Source organism: Hypomesus nipponensis, chromosome 27 (assembly GCF_054491055.1).
Source record: "Hypomesus nipponensis isolate SF chromosome 27, ASM5449105v1, whole genome shotgun sequence".
NCBI classification, from domain to species: domain Eukaryota; kingdom Metazoa; phylum Chordata; class Actinopteri; order Osmeriformes; family Osmeridae; genus Hypomesus; species Hypomesus nipponensis.
The window spans coordinates 5,369,428-5,385,118 of NC_140387.1; the positions used below are offsets into that span (position 1 = coordinate 5,369,428).

General features: G+C 45.1%; 3 protein-coding genes and 1 long non-coding RNA gene across 8 annotated transcripts; 2 read left to right on the plus strand and 2 right to left on the minus strand.

The window, feature by feature from the left end:
• The first annotated feature begins 3,843 nt into the window (after window positions 1-3,843).
• wdr45 (WD repeat domain 45) lies at window positions 3,844-6,598 on the plus strand. Its single transcript, XM_084693358.1, has 10 exons — window positions 3,844-3,998; window positions 4,127-4,283; window positions 4,441-4,515; window positions 4,601-4,705; window positions 4,826-4,931; window positions 5,049-5,143; window positions 5,290-5,369; window positions 5,545-5,855; window positions 5,983-6,128; window positions 6,237-6,598. Exons 2-10 carry the CDS (start codon window positions 4,235-4,237, stop codon window positions 6,344-6,346), a joined length of 1,077 nt encoding a protein of 358 aa, XP_084549484.1. The 5' UTR covers window positions 3,844-3,998; window positions 4,127-4,234; the 3' UTR covers window positions 6,347-6,598.
• On the minus strand, window positions 6,237-9,644 carry LOC146220561 (uncharacterized). Its single transcript, XR_014750843.1, has 3 exons — window positions 9,551-9,644; window positions 7,692-7,752; window positions 6,237-7,481 (listed from the first exon to the last, which is right to left on the minus strand). It is a non-coding gene; the product is annotated as an uncharacterized LOC146220561 (long non-coding RNA).
• Window positions 9,112-13,236, plus strand: LOC146220562 (ras-related protein rab7). Of its 5 annotated transcripts, none has more exons than XM_084693363.1 (8): window positions 9,112-9,295; window positions 9,981-10,057; window positions 10,169-10,295; window positions 10,440-10,658; window positions 10,816-10,944; window positions 11,371-12,090; window positions 12,215-12,333; window positions 12,611-13,236. In XM_084693363.1, the coding sequence occupies exons 2-6, from the start codon at window positions 10,005-10,007 to the stop codon at window positions 11,458-11,460; spliced, it is 618 nt and encodes a 205-aa protein (XP_084549489.1). In that variant the 5' UTR covers window positions 9,112-9,295; window positions 9,981-10,004; the 3' UTR covers window positions 11,461-12,090; window positions 12,215-12,333; window positions 12,611-13,236. The 5 variants fall into 5 exon arrangements, with proteins under 5 accessions (XP_084549489.1, XP_084549488.1, XP_084549486.1 ...); XM_084693362.1 differs by having other exon boundaries at window positions 12,616-13,236; XM_084693360.1 differs by having other exon boundaries at window positions 11,371-12,384; window positions 12,616-13,236.
• Window positions 13,237-13,387: 151 nt separating this feature from the next.
• lage3 (L antigen family member 3) lies at window positions 13,388-14,548 on the minus strand. The gene is made up of 3 exons (XM_084693364.1): window positions 14,430-14,548; window positions 14,006-14,134; window positions 13,388-13,821 (listed from the first exon to the last, which is right to left on the minus strand). Exons 1-3 carry the CDS (start codon window positions 14,471-14,473, stop codon window positions 13,707-13,709), a joined length of 288 nt encoding a protein of 95 aa, XP_084549490.1. The 5' UTR covers window positions 14,474-14,548; the 3' UTR covers window positions 13,388-13,706.
• Between the last annotated feature and the right edge of the window lie 1,143 nt (window positions 14,549-15,691).

A 15,691-nucleotide genomic window follows, 5' to 3' on the forward strand; every position in this document is an offset into this window, starting at 1 on the left:
GAGAGAGAGAGAAAGAGAGTAACAGAGAGAGAGAGAGAGAGAGAGAGAGAGAGAGAGAGAGAGAGAGAGAGAGAGAGAGAGAGAGAGAGAGAGAGAGAGACAGAGAGAGAGAGAGAGAGAGAGAGAGAGAGAGAGAGAGAGAGAGAGAGAGAGAGACAGAGAGAGAGAGAGAGAGAGAGAGAGAGAGAGAGAGAGAGAGAGAGAGAGAGTGAGAGAGAAAGAGAGTGAGAGAGAGTGAGAGAGAAAGAGAGTGAGAGAGAAAGAGAGTAACAGAGAGAGAGAGAGAGAGAGAGAGAGAGAGAGAGAGAGAGTGAGAGAGAAAGAGAGTGAGAGAGAAAGAGAGTAACAGAGAGAGAGAGAGAGAGAGAGAGAGAGAGAGAGAGAGAGAGAGAGAGAAGGGGGGAAGGTGACCCTGGAAAAGAATCTTTCTTATTTGCTTGTGAACTGTGACTGTATGGAACACGGCAGGTCAGGTTGGAGGGTGTATTTCTACACAGCTGAGGGGTCCTATTCTAAACAGCTACCCGAAACTTGTGTTAACTTTGGTTGAAATTAGATTTTCAAACAGAAAACGTCAAAAACGGAACACAGCATTTGTTCGAAAGATTAAAAGTATTTTATTGACAAGTTGCAGCTGGCTTGTACTGCGACACTGTACAAAGCAACAGTGATTAAAATCAGGGCCTATTGTGGGCTAGAAGTCACGTTCCTTTTGTTATGTGACTAATTCTTGTCTAATAAATGAGTGGGATGATTTTGGATGAGATCGTGATGTGTGTGTGTGTGTGTGTTGGTGCATTTGTGTGTGTTTTTGTGGGTGGTGAATTGGATTTCGCCCTCCCACACGTATATAACAAAGTGGTACCATTTGTCCTGTAGATAAACTTTATAATTGTGAACTGCTCTCCATCACACAACATGAAAGGAGAACAATTGTGCTGCGCGAACATTTTTGAAAAGCAAAGCGTTTTCATATCACTCTGATTCTGAGTGAGCTGACCTCAGAGTAAAACGCTTGCATGTCTCTCTCTCTCTCTCTCTCTCTCTCTCTCTCTCTCTCTCTCTCTCTCTCTCTCTCTCTCTCTCTCTCTCTCTCTCTCTCTCTCTCTCTGCACCTGCATCAGGTTCTACCTGTGTGGACCACTACAGGATTCCCGGGTCACAATCCTTCACTTCTGGCAGCCGATCATGGGTCCCACTCTCTCTCTCTCTCTCTCTCCCTTTCTCTCTCTCTCCCTATCTCTCTCTCTAACTCTCTCTCTCTCTCTCTCTCTCTCTCTCTCTCTCTCCCTTTCTCTCTCTCTCCCTATCTCTCTCTCTAACTCTCTCTCTCTCTCTCTCTCTCCCCATCTCTCTCTCTCCCTATCTCTCTCTCTAACTCTCTCTCTCTCTCTCTAACTCTCACACCCTTTTAACATTCTGAAAGCTATATCCCCAGATGTGGTCATCAGCTCACTACAGTGTTATTGTCCCATTGTGTTAATGATGCCACAGGGGGCGGGGGGGGGGGGGGGGGTTGCTCAGGTAAACCAGACAGGATGAGGCTAATCCTAATGGACACATACACACAGGTAGCATGAGAATGGGGGGGGATGGGGGGGGGGGCTTGTTTCTTTGCGGCATCTCACAGAGACAGTTTAATTGGTTTAATTGTGTGTGATTCGAGAGGCAGCTTGCGGGGCTTTTAGTGAAAAACAAGATTGCTGCAGCTTTGCTCTCCTCCTCGGCCATGCAGACACAAGTATGTACGTGCTGCCGTGCCATCATCGACGCGAGGCGTTCTCCTTCTAATGGGCCCTAATCGTTCGATGTTCCCAGTCAGCAGGACAGTTGTATTGGCTAGTTGTTTCTGTTCATTCGAACGAATGACGCACTGTGACAAACCTTGGTCAATAGACATGCCGTCGAAAAAAATACCTCCGGTCAAATATAGATATACAGTCCGCAGCAAACGCCTCGAAATGGACAGCGTGTGCTTGTTTTGGTTTTAATTATGGGGGAGAACGAGATGATGATTACTGGGTTTGGAGTTTTAACGGGAAGAGCGGAACTTTGACCTTAATGTGACATGGCTGCGGTTGCTCTTCGTCACCTTTGCATATTAGTGTTAACGACGTCACTACCCGTGAGGACACATAACCTTAGCTTCCATCCACTTTTAGCACATCATTACCGGCAGCATGGCTGGGTCGTTTGCTTGCAACATTTTTGCTCATTAAAACTCCAGTTTTTGACCCAAGGTATTGATTTTTGAAGGAACCGAACACGGGTCCGCGAACACGGTCAGACGTGTCCGCATGAAAGGTGCATGCGCGGGTGTGTCCGTGTGTGTGTGAGTGTGTGCATGCATGCGTGCTTGCATGTATGTATGTGTGTGTGTGTGTGTGCGCCAGCTGAAATGCGTCAACACACAAACCCTGAGACCTGGTCTTCACCTCAGCACCACCACAGAATTGCCTGGAAACCAACGAAGGCAGCAACTGAGGCAGCAACGGTTTGGCCAGGGGGCTTGAGTTTGAGGGAGTAATGGAGAGAGATTTAATCATCAACTGTACAGAGACAGAGTCTGTGTCTGGTTTATGTGGTGAGATGGAAGAGGTTTGGCCTGATTTGTGTTCTGGGTCACAGGTTTCCTTCTGTTGTCTGTCCCACTTGTTCTCTCTGTCTCAAACTCCCTCTCCTACTTTCCCTTCTGTATAATGTGACGAGATGGAAGGCAATGTGAATAGACTCGACCGAGACGTCATTCGATGTGGCAGGATGGGATAGTGCCGGGATTTGATGTGTGGTGAAGTGATATGCTGTTATCCGATGTGGCTTGGCGTGGAAGAGGGGGGTGTTACGGGACACGACGCGAAATCGGATGCGAGAACGGGATCTCCTCCGGCAGTTGTTTATCTACGACGCCACCTTGAGGCTCACTGTGTTTTTCTCCCTCTGACCGGTCGACTGTGACTGAACATGTGGCGCTGGCTGTTTCGGCGTTGTTGGACACGCTTCATTCACCAGTGGGTTAGCTCCGTCGTGGCGGCCTGTTTGTGTATTCAAACAGCGAGGCGGTTCAGTGCCGTGAGCGCTCATGCACACAGGCATCTGCAGCATCACCCCTCCGCCCTTTCACCAAAGGACTGAAGTACAAACGGTATCGAATGCAAGCTTATACACACACGTGCACATGCAAACAGTCATGTACAGGCATGACCACATGCGCACACACAATGTTGTCATGGTGCTGTGGGATGAAATGATTTATTTAGACTCTACATTACTGAATCCCTTTAAGTCTATGAGCTTACTCTCACACACACACACACACACACAAACACACAAACACTGCTGTAATACCTTACACGCTCAACCTGTAGGTCCTCAGTCTGCATTAAATCCCCATGAGATACTATATTGCAGTAATAGTAATGCACCAGTAAACCTTTCATTACAGCTTTCCTGAGGCAGTTTTCATAAACAAGAGTGGACAGCAGAAAAGTACAATGGCTTTCATCTGATCCACTTTATATTGGATTTATATTGCATTTTCAACAGCGGCCATCCGTGTCGCTGAGCAAGGGAGCATGTATCAGTGAGCCTTATGAAAGCTCCATATTGTGTTTTGAATGTATTTGATCCCTGTGTTCATTTTAGAGTCTGACATGAGGGTCTGTCTGAAATATTGGCTAATTCCAAAGGAATTATAGTGTGATACACAACTTTCAATTGCAACGCTGTTGATACATATGAGTTATTGGTTCTGGTCATTTTTTTAAGAACACATTTCTTTCTTTTTTAAGACAAAACATTCCATACCGCTAGATGGCGAAGTATTATCCACGACGGCCGAAGGAGCTGTACTGGTGTAAACCGGAAACACGTTGAGACGCGTCATTTTCACAGAACAACAACAACAACAACTCAATTTCGTCTAGTTGTCGGTTGCAACACACTCTATACCTTTCGCAATTGATCACTTTATGCTAACTTCTTTTTCTCATATCTGCATGGTAAGACTCTTTCAAATTATCCTGATAATAAACACTGAAATGCGGAAAAGAATGCGTTATGTCAGCTAGTTGCGTTGGTTTCCCTGTTCGTTCACTTGACTAACACACACATTTGTTGTCTCCTAAAGGAAAGCAAAGCGCGTACCTAAGACGAGACTGAATATACTACCTCTGAGTTTTTATAGTTGGTACAAGAGTTATCCATCAAAGTGGTTGAACCGTCGAGTCGTCCAGCCATGGCTCAACAGAGAGGAGTCAACACCCTCCAGTTCAACCAAGATCAGAGTAAGAAGTAAACGCCGTGATTGTCAGTAGAAAGTCCGAGAAACATATACATTTCCTTTCTCACATTCCCGCTGTATGACTGTCTTCCATCATGATCGACTCGCCACCCTCTTCCTCCCTCCATCTCCCACCCGTGTTCCATCTCTCCTATCCAAAGGTTGTTTCTGTTGTGCCATGGAGACAGGCGTCAGAATCTACAATGTGGAACCTCTTATGGAGAAGGGGCATCTTGGTGAGCGATTCCCCAATTCATGGGTATGTTAGAACCTGTAAACATTTGCATTGACACCCGATGTGTGTGTGTGTGTGTGTTTCAGACCATGAACAGGTGGGTAGTGTGGCCCTGTGTTCCATGTTGCATCGATCAAACCTCCTGGCTGTTGTCGGAGGAGGAGTCAGCCCTAAATTCTCTGAGATATCCAGTGAGTAGTGGCAGTCTACCCCCCACCCCTGAAGCTTTCCTTCTCTCACGAGAAGCCTGTTTTCCGAACCTTCTCAGACCTGTAAGTGTCGTGTGTCTGCCTGTGTGTATGCGGTTCCAGTGCTGATCTGGGATGATGCCAGGGAGGCGCGGGACCCCAAGGACAAGCTGGTGCTGGAGTTCACCTTCACCAAGCCTGTGCTTGCGGTGCGCATGAGACACGACAAGTGAGTGGTCCCTGGCTTGGGCGGCAATCAAGTTCAGATGAGTAGCTAGACGATTGCGATCGATGGGCTGTTGTCGTCAGGATGTCTGCGCGAAACCATCTTTGTGTCCCTTCACAGAATCATCATTGTCTTGAAGAACAGGATATACGTTTACAGTTTCCCCGACAACCCTGTAAAACTGTTTGAGTTTGACACCAGAGACAATCCTAAAGGTGTGTTGCCCCCCCCCCCCCCCTCTCTCTCTCTCTCTCTCTCTCTCTCTGATTAGGGGTAGGAACATAACAGGCAAGCTTATCAGCTCCACAACTTCCCATTAATTTGACCGGTGCCCTCTCTCTCTCTCTGTTGTCTATGTCAGGGTTGTGTGATCTGTGTCCCAGTATGGAGAAACAGCTGCTAGTCTTCCCTGGTCACAAATGTGGCAGTCTGCAACTGGTGGTGAGTGTGATTTTCAATAAGACTGAAGACCGCAAAGCACATACTTGACCTTTACTGGACCTTATTTTTATTACATTATAAACAGCAACATTCTTTGCTACCGAATCCCATTCTTAACGTGTGATCGGTTGTTCTTGAATTCTTTTTTGACTTCTGGTTTGGTTCCGTTCTCCAGGACCTGTCTAACACCAAGCCCGGCACGTCGTCCGCCCCCTTCACCATCAACGCCCACCAGAGTGAGATCGCCTGCCTGGCTCTGAACCAGCCTGGCAGTGTCGCGGCCTCAGCCTCCCGTAAGGGCACCCTCATCCGCCTGTTCGACACCACCACCCGAGACAAGCTGGTGGAGCTCCGCAGAGGCACGGACCCGGCGACCCTCTACTGCATCAACTTCAGCCACGACTCCTCCTTCCTGTGCGCCTCCAGCGACAAGGGCACGGTGCACATCTTCGCACTGAAGGACACCAAACTCAACCGACGCTCCGCGTACGTTTCCCCCGTCGTCCGGGGGGGGGGCGGGGTTAGACATCTGCCTGGCTCTCGCGCTTTCGTTTGACCCTTGTCGGATGTTCTTTCGGGTTCTGTCCAATTACTGTGTCTCTCCCTCCTCCAGATTGGCTCGTGTGGGGAAGGTGGGCCCTGTGATTGGTCAATATGTGGACAGCCAGTGGTCACTGGCCAGTTTCACAGTGCCAGCTGAGTGCGCGTGCATTTGTGCGTTTGGAAAGAACACGTCCAAAAATGTCAACTCTGTCATTGGTGAGCGTGCGAGATCAATGCGTCAATCTTCTATAATTTGGTTCACAATTGTTGTACAATTACATCCCGTCTAAATGTCTTTCCTCCTCTTTATTGTCTCCACTCTAGCTATTTGCGTGGACGGGACCTTCCATAAGTACGTGTTCACTCCGGATGGCAACTGTAACCGCGAAGCCTTTGATGTTTATCTGGACATTTGTGACGACGACGACTTTTAACGACGCCTAGCAAGAGACAGCTGCCACAGGAAGAGGCAGCTGGCAAGGAGGAGGAAGAGGAAAGAAAGAAGAGAGACTTAGTGACGACAATGATGAGGATGAAGAACATTCTGGATGAGGAGGTATAGTCAGCTCCTTGGACGGAAGAGAAACGTTGCACAGAAACACACAAAGTCTGTATTATATGACCGTTTTGTGTTTGTAATCCATTGTATCTAATTATAAAAGTAGCTAAAGAAGTTTTTATTACTACTTGTTTGTGTTGTCCTTATTCTCGTTGAGAGTGGATAGTAAGAAATACTTCCACCGTTTGGGGTCTTTCAGCCTCATTGTGACTGTGCTGCAGGTCCTGGACTTTGAACTCTAGGTTCTTCTATTTCCTCTTCTCTCAGTTTACCTTGTCAGGATCTTAAAAAAGCCCGCCAAGAACCTATTACCTTCAGCCTTAACTGTTTAGCATACAACCTCAGCAAGCTTTCAGAATGTCAATTGAGTTCAGACCCAGAACGAATGATTCAACTGATGTCAGCCACTCAGAAGAGGAAGTTCAATGAAGACATTTACATTTGGTCATTTAGCAGACGCTCTTATCCATAGCGACTTACAGTAAGTACAGGGATATTCCCCCCGAGGCAAGTAGGGTGAAGTGCCTTGCCCAAGGACACAACGTCATTTAGCACAGCCGGGAATCAAACCAGCGACCTTCTGATTACTAGCCTGATTCCCTAACCGCTCAGACACTTGAATACAAACAGCTTTGGTTAATTTAATGGCCCTGATTCAGCTTTGTGGCAACATTATTCCACCTTGAACTTTGACCCCACTGCTGTCAGGCACAGCTTCTGCTCAAACTTCAGGTTGCCACGGTGCATGTCATCACCAGTCAACTTGTAGATGCTCACCTTCTCATCGGCATTGAAGGCACCGATGTCAATCGCCATGTAAGAGACAATGACAATGGTGACCGAAAGATTACAGGCATACAGTAGAGTGGATGGGTGCCGGCCATTAGGATTTTCTGATTATCTGATTACATCAGTAACTACTACTCTTTGTCGTGAATGCTTGCCACAGTTATCTCACCCTGGCTGATGATCACGGGGGAAGTCGTCAGGGATGGTGATGAGCGTCATTTCTGGGGAGAACAAACAGCAGAGAGTGGTGCGGTCAGTGATCGTAGATTTACACTAAAACATGACCAAAAGGAGATGAGATGGGTCATCGCCTGGTGGAAGATGTGTTTGTCTCTTTCATTAAGAAGATGAAAGGTCACCCTAGACTTCTCCAGCAGATCTGATGTGAAACAGAGTAGGTGGTGTACGTAAAAGGAGAACAGAAAACATACCCTGCATTATTGGTAGGCACACATAACTTCAGAGGTCTCAGTCTCAACACTAGTCGGGACCCTTGGGTGGAGAGTGTAGAGGTCATATTGGATAACAAAAAAAAGAAGAAAAAAAAAAGTCCAACACAATCATTAGTAAGTCCTCGTAAATGTTGGGGGGAGTTACTCAAAAAAATTATATAATAGTTATTACTTATTACTGTTCAGTAATATATTACTTTCACTCGGTGTGTGAATTACGGGGGGGGGGGGGGGGGGGTTGACCCCCCTAATTAACACTTGGACCCCCCCAAAAGAGGTGAACAGAACAGGTCGGGGGGGTCGATACATTAATATATCGGGCTTACCTGTAATCGTAAATATTACTTTACGACCAGGAGAAGAAGTTGCCCCCCCCCCCCCCCCCCCGTAGATAGCCGTAGATAATATTTTGTTGGGGCACAGTTTGCATATAACTTGCATAAATGTTTCTCGCAATATCAACTATATATAACTTGAGCTAACAAATAACGCAAGTTACTTAAATAAGTAACTGTAATAATATTACCCAATGTCAAAAGGTAACGCGTTATATTACTTCGTTACTCACTTAATATTATAACGCGTTATAGGCTATTAGCTACATAACGCGTTTCCCCCAACACTGGTCCTCATAGGCTACTTTATAAGATTTCCTCATTGTGTATGCCAAAAGCCACCGGCAGAGGCTTGGACATTTCTGTTGTAATTTTGTCCATCCATCCATTTGTCATACCAAGGTCATGTTCATACCAGTCAAAGGCGTTGTCATAGACAGAGACGTTGCCAGCTTGAGCTCGATGCATTTCTTTCCCAGATAGGCTGGGACTACTAGTTATTCTGGTTGTACATAAAAAGCCACTGGGACACTGAACAGTGAACCAACATTATAATACAATATATTTACACATCCAAGTCAAGACTGTTTTTTTTAAAAGATTGTTCCAACTGAAATTATCACCCCAGAGCTGGGAACCTGGCATGATGTTAGCTGGTCATCTTGTGTCAGAGACTAAAAACAGCTAAATGTTGGTGTTTTCAATAAAGTACATTTTGTTGGGCCAATTACATCTTTATTTTAAATGAATCTGACCACTGCACTGCACAATAATATACAAAGAAATGTATTCAACACCACAACATCTGAATCAGCAAACTTTGCAAAACACCTAATGTATGATGACAGTGCCAATACCTTTGTCCATGACAGTATAGCCTATTTAACAACAGCTCATATAGATAAGCTATGCATTCCCTTGTTTAGAGCCTGGTGATCTGCCCGGACACGGGTCCAAAGAACGGTATTCATCAACATCTCATCACAGTGATTTAATCAAACCGTATGATTGTTGGCTGTGGTTGTGATTAAGGGGCGTTTCGACACATCACTGCGTCAATACCTCGTGACTTCTCTGATGTTGGGCAACCGCACAGCTGAGCACAACAGAAGCGGATGTTCTCTCAGAAAAGAAAGGGACTAAGTCGACTGTATTTTCACTTTCAAATTAAAACAGTTTCTTGCCAACTTACAACAAGGGACATAGTTGTCCCGTGCTGTGGGTTATCATACTTTCGACGGGCACAAGGTAAGATGTTTTGTCTCGAAATGATATTACTGGGTAGCTAGCTCATGTTGGCTAGCTAGCTACCTAGCAAAGTCTTTAGCTGTGTGTGCTAGCTAATAACTCGCTAACGTCAATACAGTAGCTTTCCAGCTAGCTAACGTTTGCTTGGTCACTGACTTGCCTCCAGCTAGCTAGCTAACATTAGTCAACGTTTTTCCTCGAAGTAAATGAAAAACGTTAAGCTAACGGTAAGCTAACGGTAAATTGATAACTTACCACCAAGTTGGTATGATTTTGCTACCATCAGGGCAGCAGTGCTAGCGTCATGATGTTTTAACATGTTTAGTTGATTCTAGTAGGTACTTGTACTGTTGTGCTAGAACAACTGTACAGTACCAAGCGAACTGGCAGCAAGCTAAATGTTACCAAACCTAGGTTTATAGTTAGCTGCTATGTTTTTAAAGGGCCCACAAGGAAGCTAGATGCAAAATGGGCAACTTAACGAACAACGTCGCTCACCTGTCATGATTGTTAGTCATTAAAAATGTCATTGCAGCTAGTGCTAACTTTGTCGAATGCTTAATATAGCTTGTTTGCTAGCTGCAGATTTTTTTTTAAACAATCTTGTCAGCTAGCTAGTAGGGTAGTATCTGTTAGCATTTCGTTATTGTTGATCGTTGTTTGGTTTGTTGTCCTTTCCACACAGTCAGGCAGAATATAGCAGGGAAAGATGGCATCCCGTAAGAAGGTATTGCTGAAAGTGATCATTTTGGGCGACTCTGGGTAAGTGATTACTACAATGACCAAGTAAAACCATAATGACAGACACATTCAAAGACTTTGAGTGTGTGTGTAGGTGTGTGTGTATATCATGTCCGTGTGTTGTGTCACCAGTGTTGGGAAAACCTCACTGATGAACCAGTATGTGAATAAGAAGTTCAGCAACCAGTATAAGGCCACAATCGGAGCAGACTTCCTCACCAAAGAAGTGATGGTGGATGACCGGCTTGTCACAATGCAGGTAAGTCCTGTGTGTGTGTGTGTGTGTGTGTGTGTGCGTGCACGCATGTGCATTTTAGACACTGGTATAATTGACAGGGTACTGCAGTTGTCACGTTTAACCACCAATTCTTCTTCATATCCCCTCCCCTCCATCTTTTACCAGATCTGGGACACGGCAGGGCAGGAGAGGTTCCAGTCTCTGGGCGTGGCCTTCTACCGTGGCGCCGACTGCTGTGTGCTGGTGTACGACGTCACGGCGCCCAACACGTTCAAGACCCTGGACAGCTGGAGGGACGAGTTCCTCATCCAGGCCAGCCCCAGGGACCCCGAGAACTTCCCCTTTGTGGTGCTCGGCAACAAGATCGACCTGGAGAACAGACAGGTGAGTGGAAAGCAGATGATCCCCCCGCCCCCCCCCCCCCCGACGTCTCGATGAGCTGGCGTGGGATTTGAGCTTCGTGGCCGACGTCACAACAAGTTTGGTAAAAAAAGGCTCTTTCTTTCTGTGATAACGGCGAGACGTGTGCTTGTTTCTGAAGGTGACGACAAAGCGGGCCCAGGCGTGGTGTCAAAGCAAGAGCAACATCCCTTACTTCGAGACGAGCGCCAAAGAGGCCATCAACGTAGACCAAGCATTCCAGACCATTGCCCGCAATGCCCTCAAACAGGTACACGCAGTCATCGAACACGGTGTGTCCTCAATGGCTCTTTATAGAGCTGCGGCCTTCAGCTACACGCGTGAACCAGTCAAATTGATTGGTTCACTTCCCCCTGTGGTGATTGTAGGGAAACACCTGTTAGACTGGTTTACTTGGCCTCTCCTGCGTGTGACTCATTTTGTATTGTGACGAAGCCACGTGAGAGTTTGTGTGCACCAAGACCACGTGAGAGTTTGTGTGCACCAAGACCACGTGAGAGTTTGTGTGCACCAAGACCACGTGAGAGTTTGTGTGCACCAAGACCACGTGAGAGTTTGTGTGCACCAAAACCACGTGTGAGTTTGCGTGCCCCCAAAACCCCGTTTCAGGTGTCCTGCTGTGGTAATATGCGCTCATGGCAAAAAAAGACATCTGTTGTCTTTGCTCGTCCTGCAGGAGTCTGAGGTGGAGACATACGACTTCCCCGACCAGATCAAGTTGCGAGACGACCGACCCTCCTCCACCAGCGACGGCTGCAACTGCTGAGAGGACAGGCGGACGAGAGAGAGAGAGAGGAGAGGGCAGGAGAAGAGGAGGGAGGATGGGGATTATACCACCCTGTCTTTGTCCCCTCCACAGCTACAGAAGTTTCCAGATGATGATGATGATAAAAACAAACAAAACAAAAAAAATAATGAAAAAAAATATGAAAACACTTATTTTTCTTAACTCCCCATCTCCAGTCGGGAACCAGTAGAAAAGGAGAACCCCACGCTTGCACAGCATCACTTTTTAATAAGATATAAAAGAAATCTTGATACTATGGATATTCCAATCATTATCCTCATATTATAATGATTTCTAAAGATATAATCATGTATTTTGTTGTGGTTTTAATGTTCTCATCTCTACCGTGAGTACAGACCTATCCTGTTTAGATTTAGAACGTCATGGCCATCTTACTGTCTATCTGTGCAAGTATCAAGGTACAGGTTTGCCCCTTCGTCTGTGACCTAGGCTCAGGCTTTGTTCTCCCCTCATGACTGTAACCAGTTGGGGGGTGAAAACACGCTGGTCCTGATTCGTTGGTCAGGAGGAAGGTCGACCTAGTCACGCGTTCTGTGCCTTCCATCTCATGAGACATATTATTGGGACAGATCTATATACTAATATACAGTATGTATTGGTTTTTTGTTTTTTTCTCTCTCTCTGCCTCTCAGTCCTTATGTTGCCAAACAGTTTGTGACCCAGGCCCCGTCTTAAGATATATATGTTTAGTTTTTTTTTTTTCCTCTTTAAGTGAAGTGAACCAGATGCAGTTGTCATCAGCACGCAATCAGAAGGAAGTCAGAACAGGATGCCTGAATAGGAAGAAACTTAAGGCTGCTAGTGACCAGGATGAGGGGCGTGGAAACACTGGTGCGTCCATGGTTACCAAGTACAAGTTGTCCCAAGTGCAAAATCCGAGTGGTAAATTCCATCGGTTCTGACCTGGCTTAGTTCAATGATTGTAGGTGTGGAAGCGTGATGAGGGAACATGGCTCCTTTGCCAAGTGATTGAATGTAACCTCTCTGTCTCCCGGGTCCGTAGTAGTTTGATCGCGACTGTATCAACAGTGAAAACTAAACTGTTAGGTACACAAATGCTGAACTCACCCCCCCCCCCCCCCCTCCCCATTTGTGTATCTTTTAATAGTGCAGCAGAGGGACATGAAGTCTAGAAAACAAACACCCCCTGAGGAGAGATGCATCTCTATGTTCCATCAGACATTCCTTTGGCTCAACTGCCATTCTGCGTTAGAAGCTCTATGGTGTGCTTTGCTATGGCGTCATTTTATACCTCGTTGGATTTGTCATTTTGTTATTCATACACACACACACACACATACCCCTGCATATATAGAGGCTGTACATACTCAGGAGCTGTCCATCTACTGTAGACAGGAGAGCAATCATCGTTACTCCTTTAAGTCACCGCAACCCCAATTCAGACTGGTTAATCAAGCAGCCGTCTGTCTAGGTCCCGTCAAGAAAACTACCATGCAGATTGTTGGGTTATTGTAAGCATTTCATATCCCCTCGACCTGTGCATTGTCCTTTTTCAGTATGATCTAGTGTATCTATATTATATTGTAACAAATGAACCTGTGATTCTTCTCTATGTCAACTACAACCAATGAACACATCCGTAAATTCATCTATGTGATTTTTGCTCTACTCATTTTTTTTCTTCTCTCCCCATCTGTCATAATATACTGCATATAATCTCATTTCCTCCATGCAACATGAATAGATAAATAAATGTTGACTTCATGAACATCATTTTACAACTGCTCGTTTCTTGAATAACTCATGTTTTGAATGAGCTACATTCCAATATGTTTTCAATATATTCTTTACTTTAAGGCACCAGTGTCGGTGATCACATTAAAGTAAAGCAAAATTAAAGTTTCCACAAATCAACTTTACAACCTTATACAAATACAGAAAGGTTTATTCAATAGTTTACTCCAATTGATATGACAACAAATCTGTCATTGTACATGGCTTGACTCCAATGCCAAATTATATGAGTATTCCAATCTCCCTATAGTTCCAACCTCTTTATTAAAGAGGAAGTGAAGCGCCACCTACAGTAGGACATTTCTCGAACCGCATCCTTCTCTTCTGGTGTGACCAGCCTCTATTGCACCGTAAAGAGGGTAGATACATCTCCCCTATTCCAGTTCTGTGGCTGTATAGTCGCCTTCCCTACTCCAGTTCAATTACTATGTTGTCGTTCTCAAGTGAGGTCACTGTAAAACTGGGGGTCCAAAGGCGTCCATGGTTTCTATAACAAGAGACAGGTGGTCCAGAAATGACCCCACAGACACACGCAGTATACGGGCCTCGTCTGCAGTCCACCTGCTGAGAGGAGAAAGAATTACATTAACATACATTTTACATTTAGTCATTTACATTTAGTACCAGTCAAAGGTTTGGACACATTTTCCCATTCAATTGAATTATTAAATATTCCTATACACAACGAAATGTCATAAACATTGCAGCCCTAATGAACAATGAGAAGACTGTGTTGAATAGTACTCACACAGATAGCGTGCTGTCAGACACATCAAGCTGCTTGCTAATACCACCTTTCCTGGGCTCACGGTCCGGGGAGAGAGACTGAAGAGCTATGGAAGCCTCTCTCGCTGACGGGAAAGGAACGTCCAGCGCACTGCAAGGCTGTCAAGGAAGCTTGTTGCGTATCGCATGCAGGCTGAAACAACGGCACGAATAAAATAAACCAGATTGTTAATCATACTTTAAATGTATTGTCGGCAACAACAACAAAAAACTCAACTAGCTTCTCTATGGAGCAAGCCCCCTGGAGCAGCCAGCTTCCATTCTTTGTTTCAGGTTTACAGATTAGCTACCGAACTGCCTGTTGCCTGACAAATAAAACTAATCTACACTGACATAACAACGATCAAATTAATTAAATGTTGTTTGACGTAGGACTAAAAGGATACAATTCCAGTTTGCCTGACTTGTGCCTGTTGAAAGAATCCGCCATGATGATAAAGTAAATCTAGCAAAGATTGGTTGCGGCACATTCTCTTGAGGGACAGGAAACGCATGTGTACGTTCATCACTTATTTCTGCAATGTGACTTTAATAAATCTGAAGAAGGCTTCAAAATGAGTTGAGTAACTTTACCTAATTACTTTATTTTTATGTACTCAGACATAACTGACATATATAATAATAATAAAAGATATAAAAAACTGGTCAAAAAAAAGTGATGTGACATACGGAAAATAACGGAATCTCGCACAGCTGACTAATGTAAAAATATATGTATATATTTATATATACAAAAGGTTCACATATTAAAAGTTTGAAGCATCTCACTTAAAAACCGTAGCCTACGTCCCCGAGTGGGAAAAACAGAGCGCTTGCTGGAAACGCTTACGCGCAACTGCAATCTGTCACTCAAGCGCTGTGACCCTCACTTGCGACGCTGCGCGAAAAAGGATGAGTTGGTACGCTTTTAATTGTCTATTTATTGATTTGATTTACATATGTCAGTTTAATCTTCAAATTCGAAATGTTATATCTTTGGTCGCTAATAAATCATCACGTTCGATCTTTAGGCTACAGTTAAGATTTGGTTCGTAAACGGAATATCTTTGAGAGTGTGTCTTCAGAACGGATATAAGGAGTATCCTCCTCTTGCCCCACAACAAAAGTACATTTGTCACAACAACAAGTGAGTAGAGGCTGGTCCTATGTGTTTCTTACCCTGTGTGTGGGGGTGTGTGTATGATTTAAAGTTGTGTGCGATGGAGTATGTAACGTGCAGGTGTGGGTGGGCGTCAGTGTCTCTAGATGTGTAAGTGAGAGAAAATGATATTTGACTGTGTGTGTGTGTGTATAACGTGCAGGTGTGTGTGTGTGTATAACGTGCAGGTGTGTGTGTGTGTGTGTATAACGTGCAGGTGTGTGTGTGTGTGTGTATAACGTGCAGGTGTGTGTGTGTGTGTGTGTGTGTATAACGTGCAGGTGTGTGTGTGTGTATAACATGCAGGTGTGTGTGTGTGTATAACGTGCAGGTGTGTGTGTGTGTGTATAACGTGCAGGTGTGTGTGTGTGTATAACATGCAGGTGTGTGTGTGTGTATAACGTGCAGGTGTGTGTGTGTGTGTGTGTATAACGTGCAGGTGTGTGTGTGTGTATAACGTGCAGGTGTGTGTGTGTGTATAACGTGCAGGTGTGTGTGTGTGTGTGTATA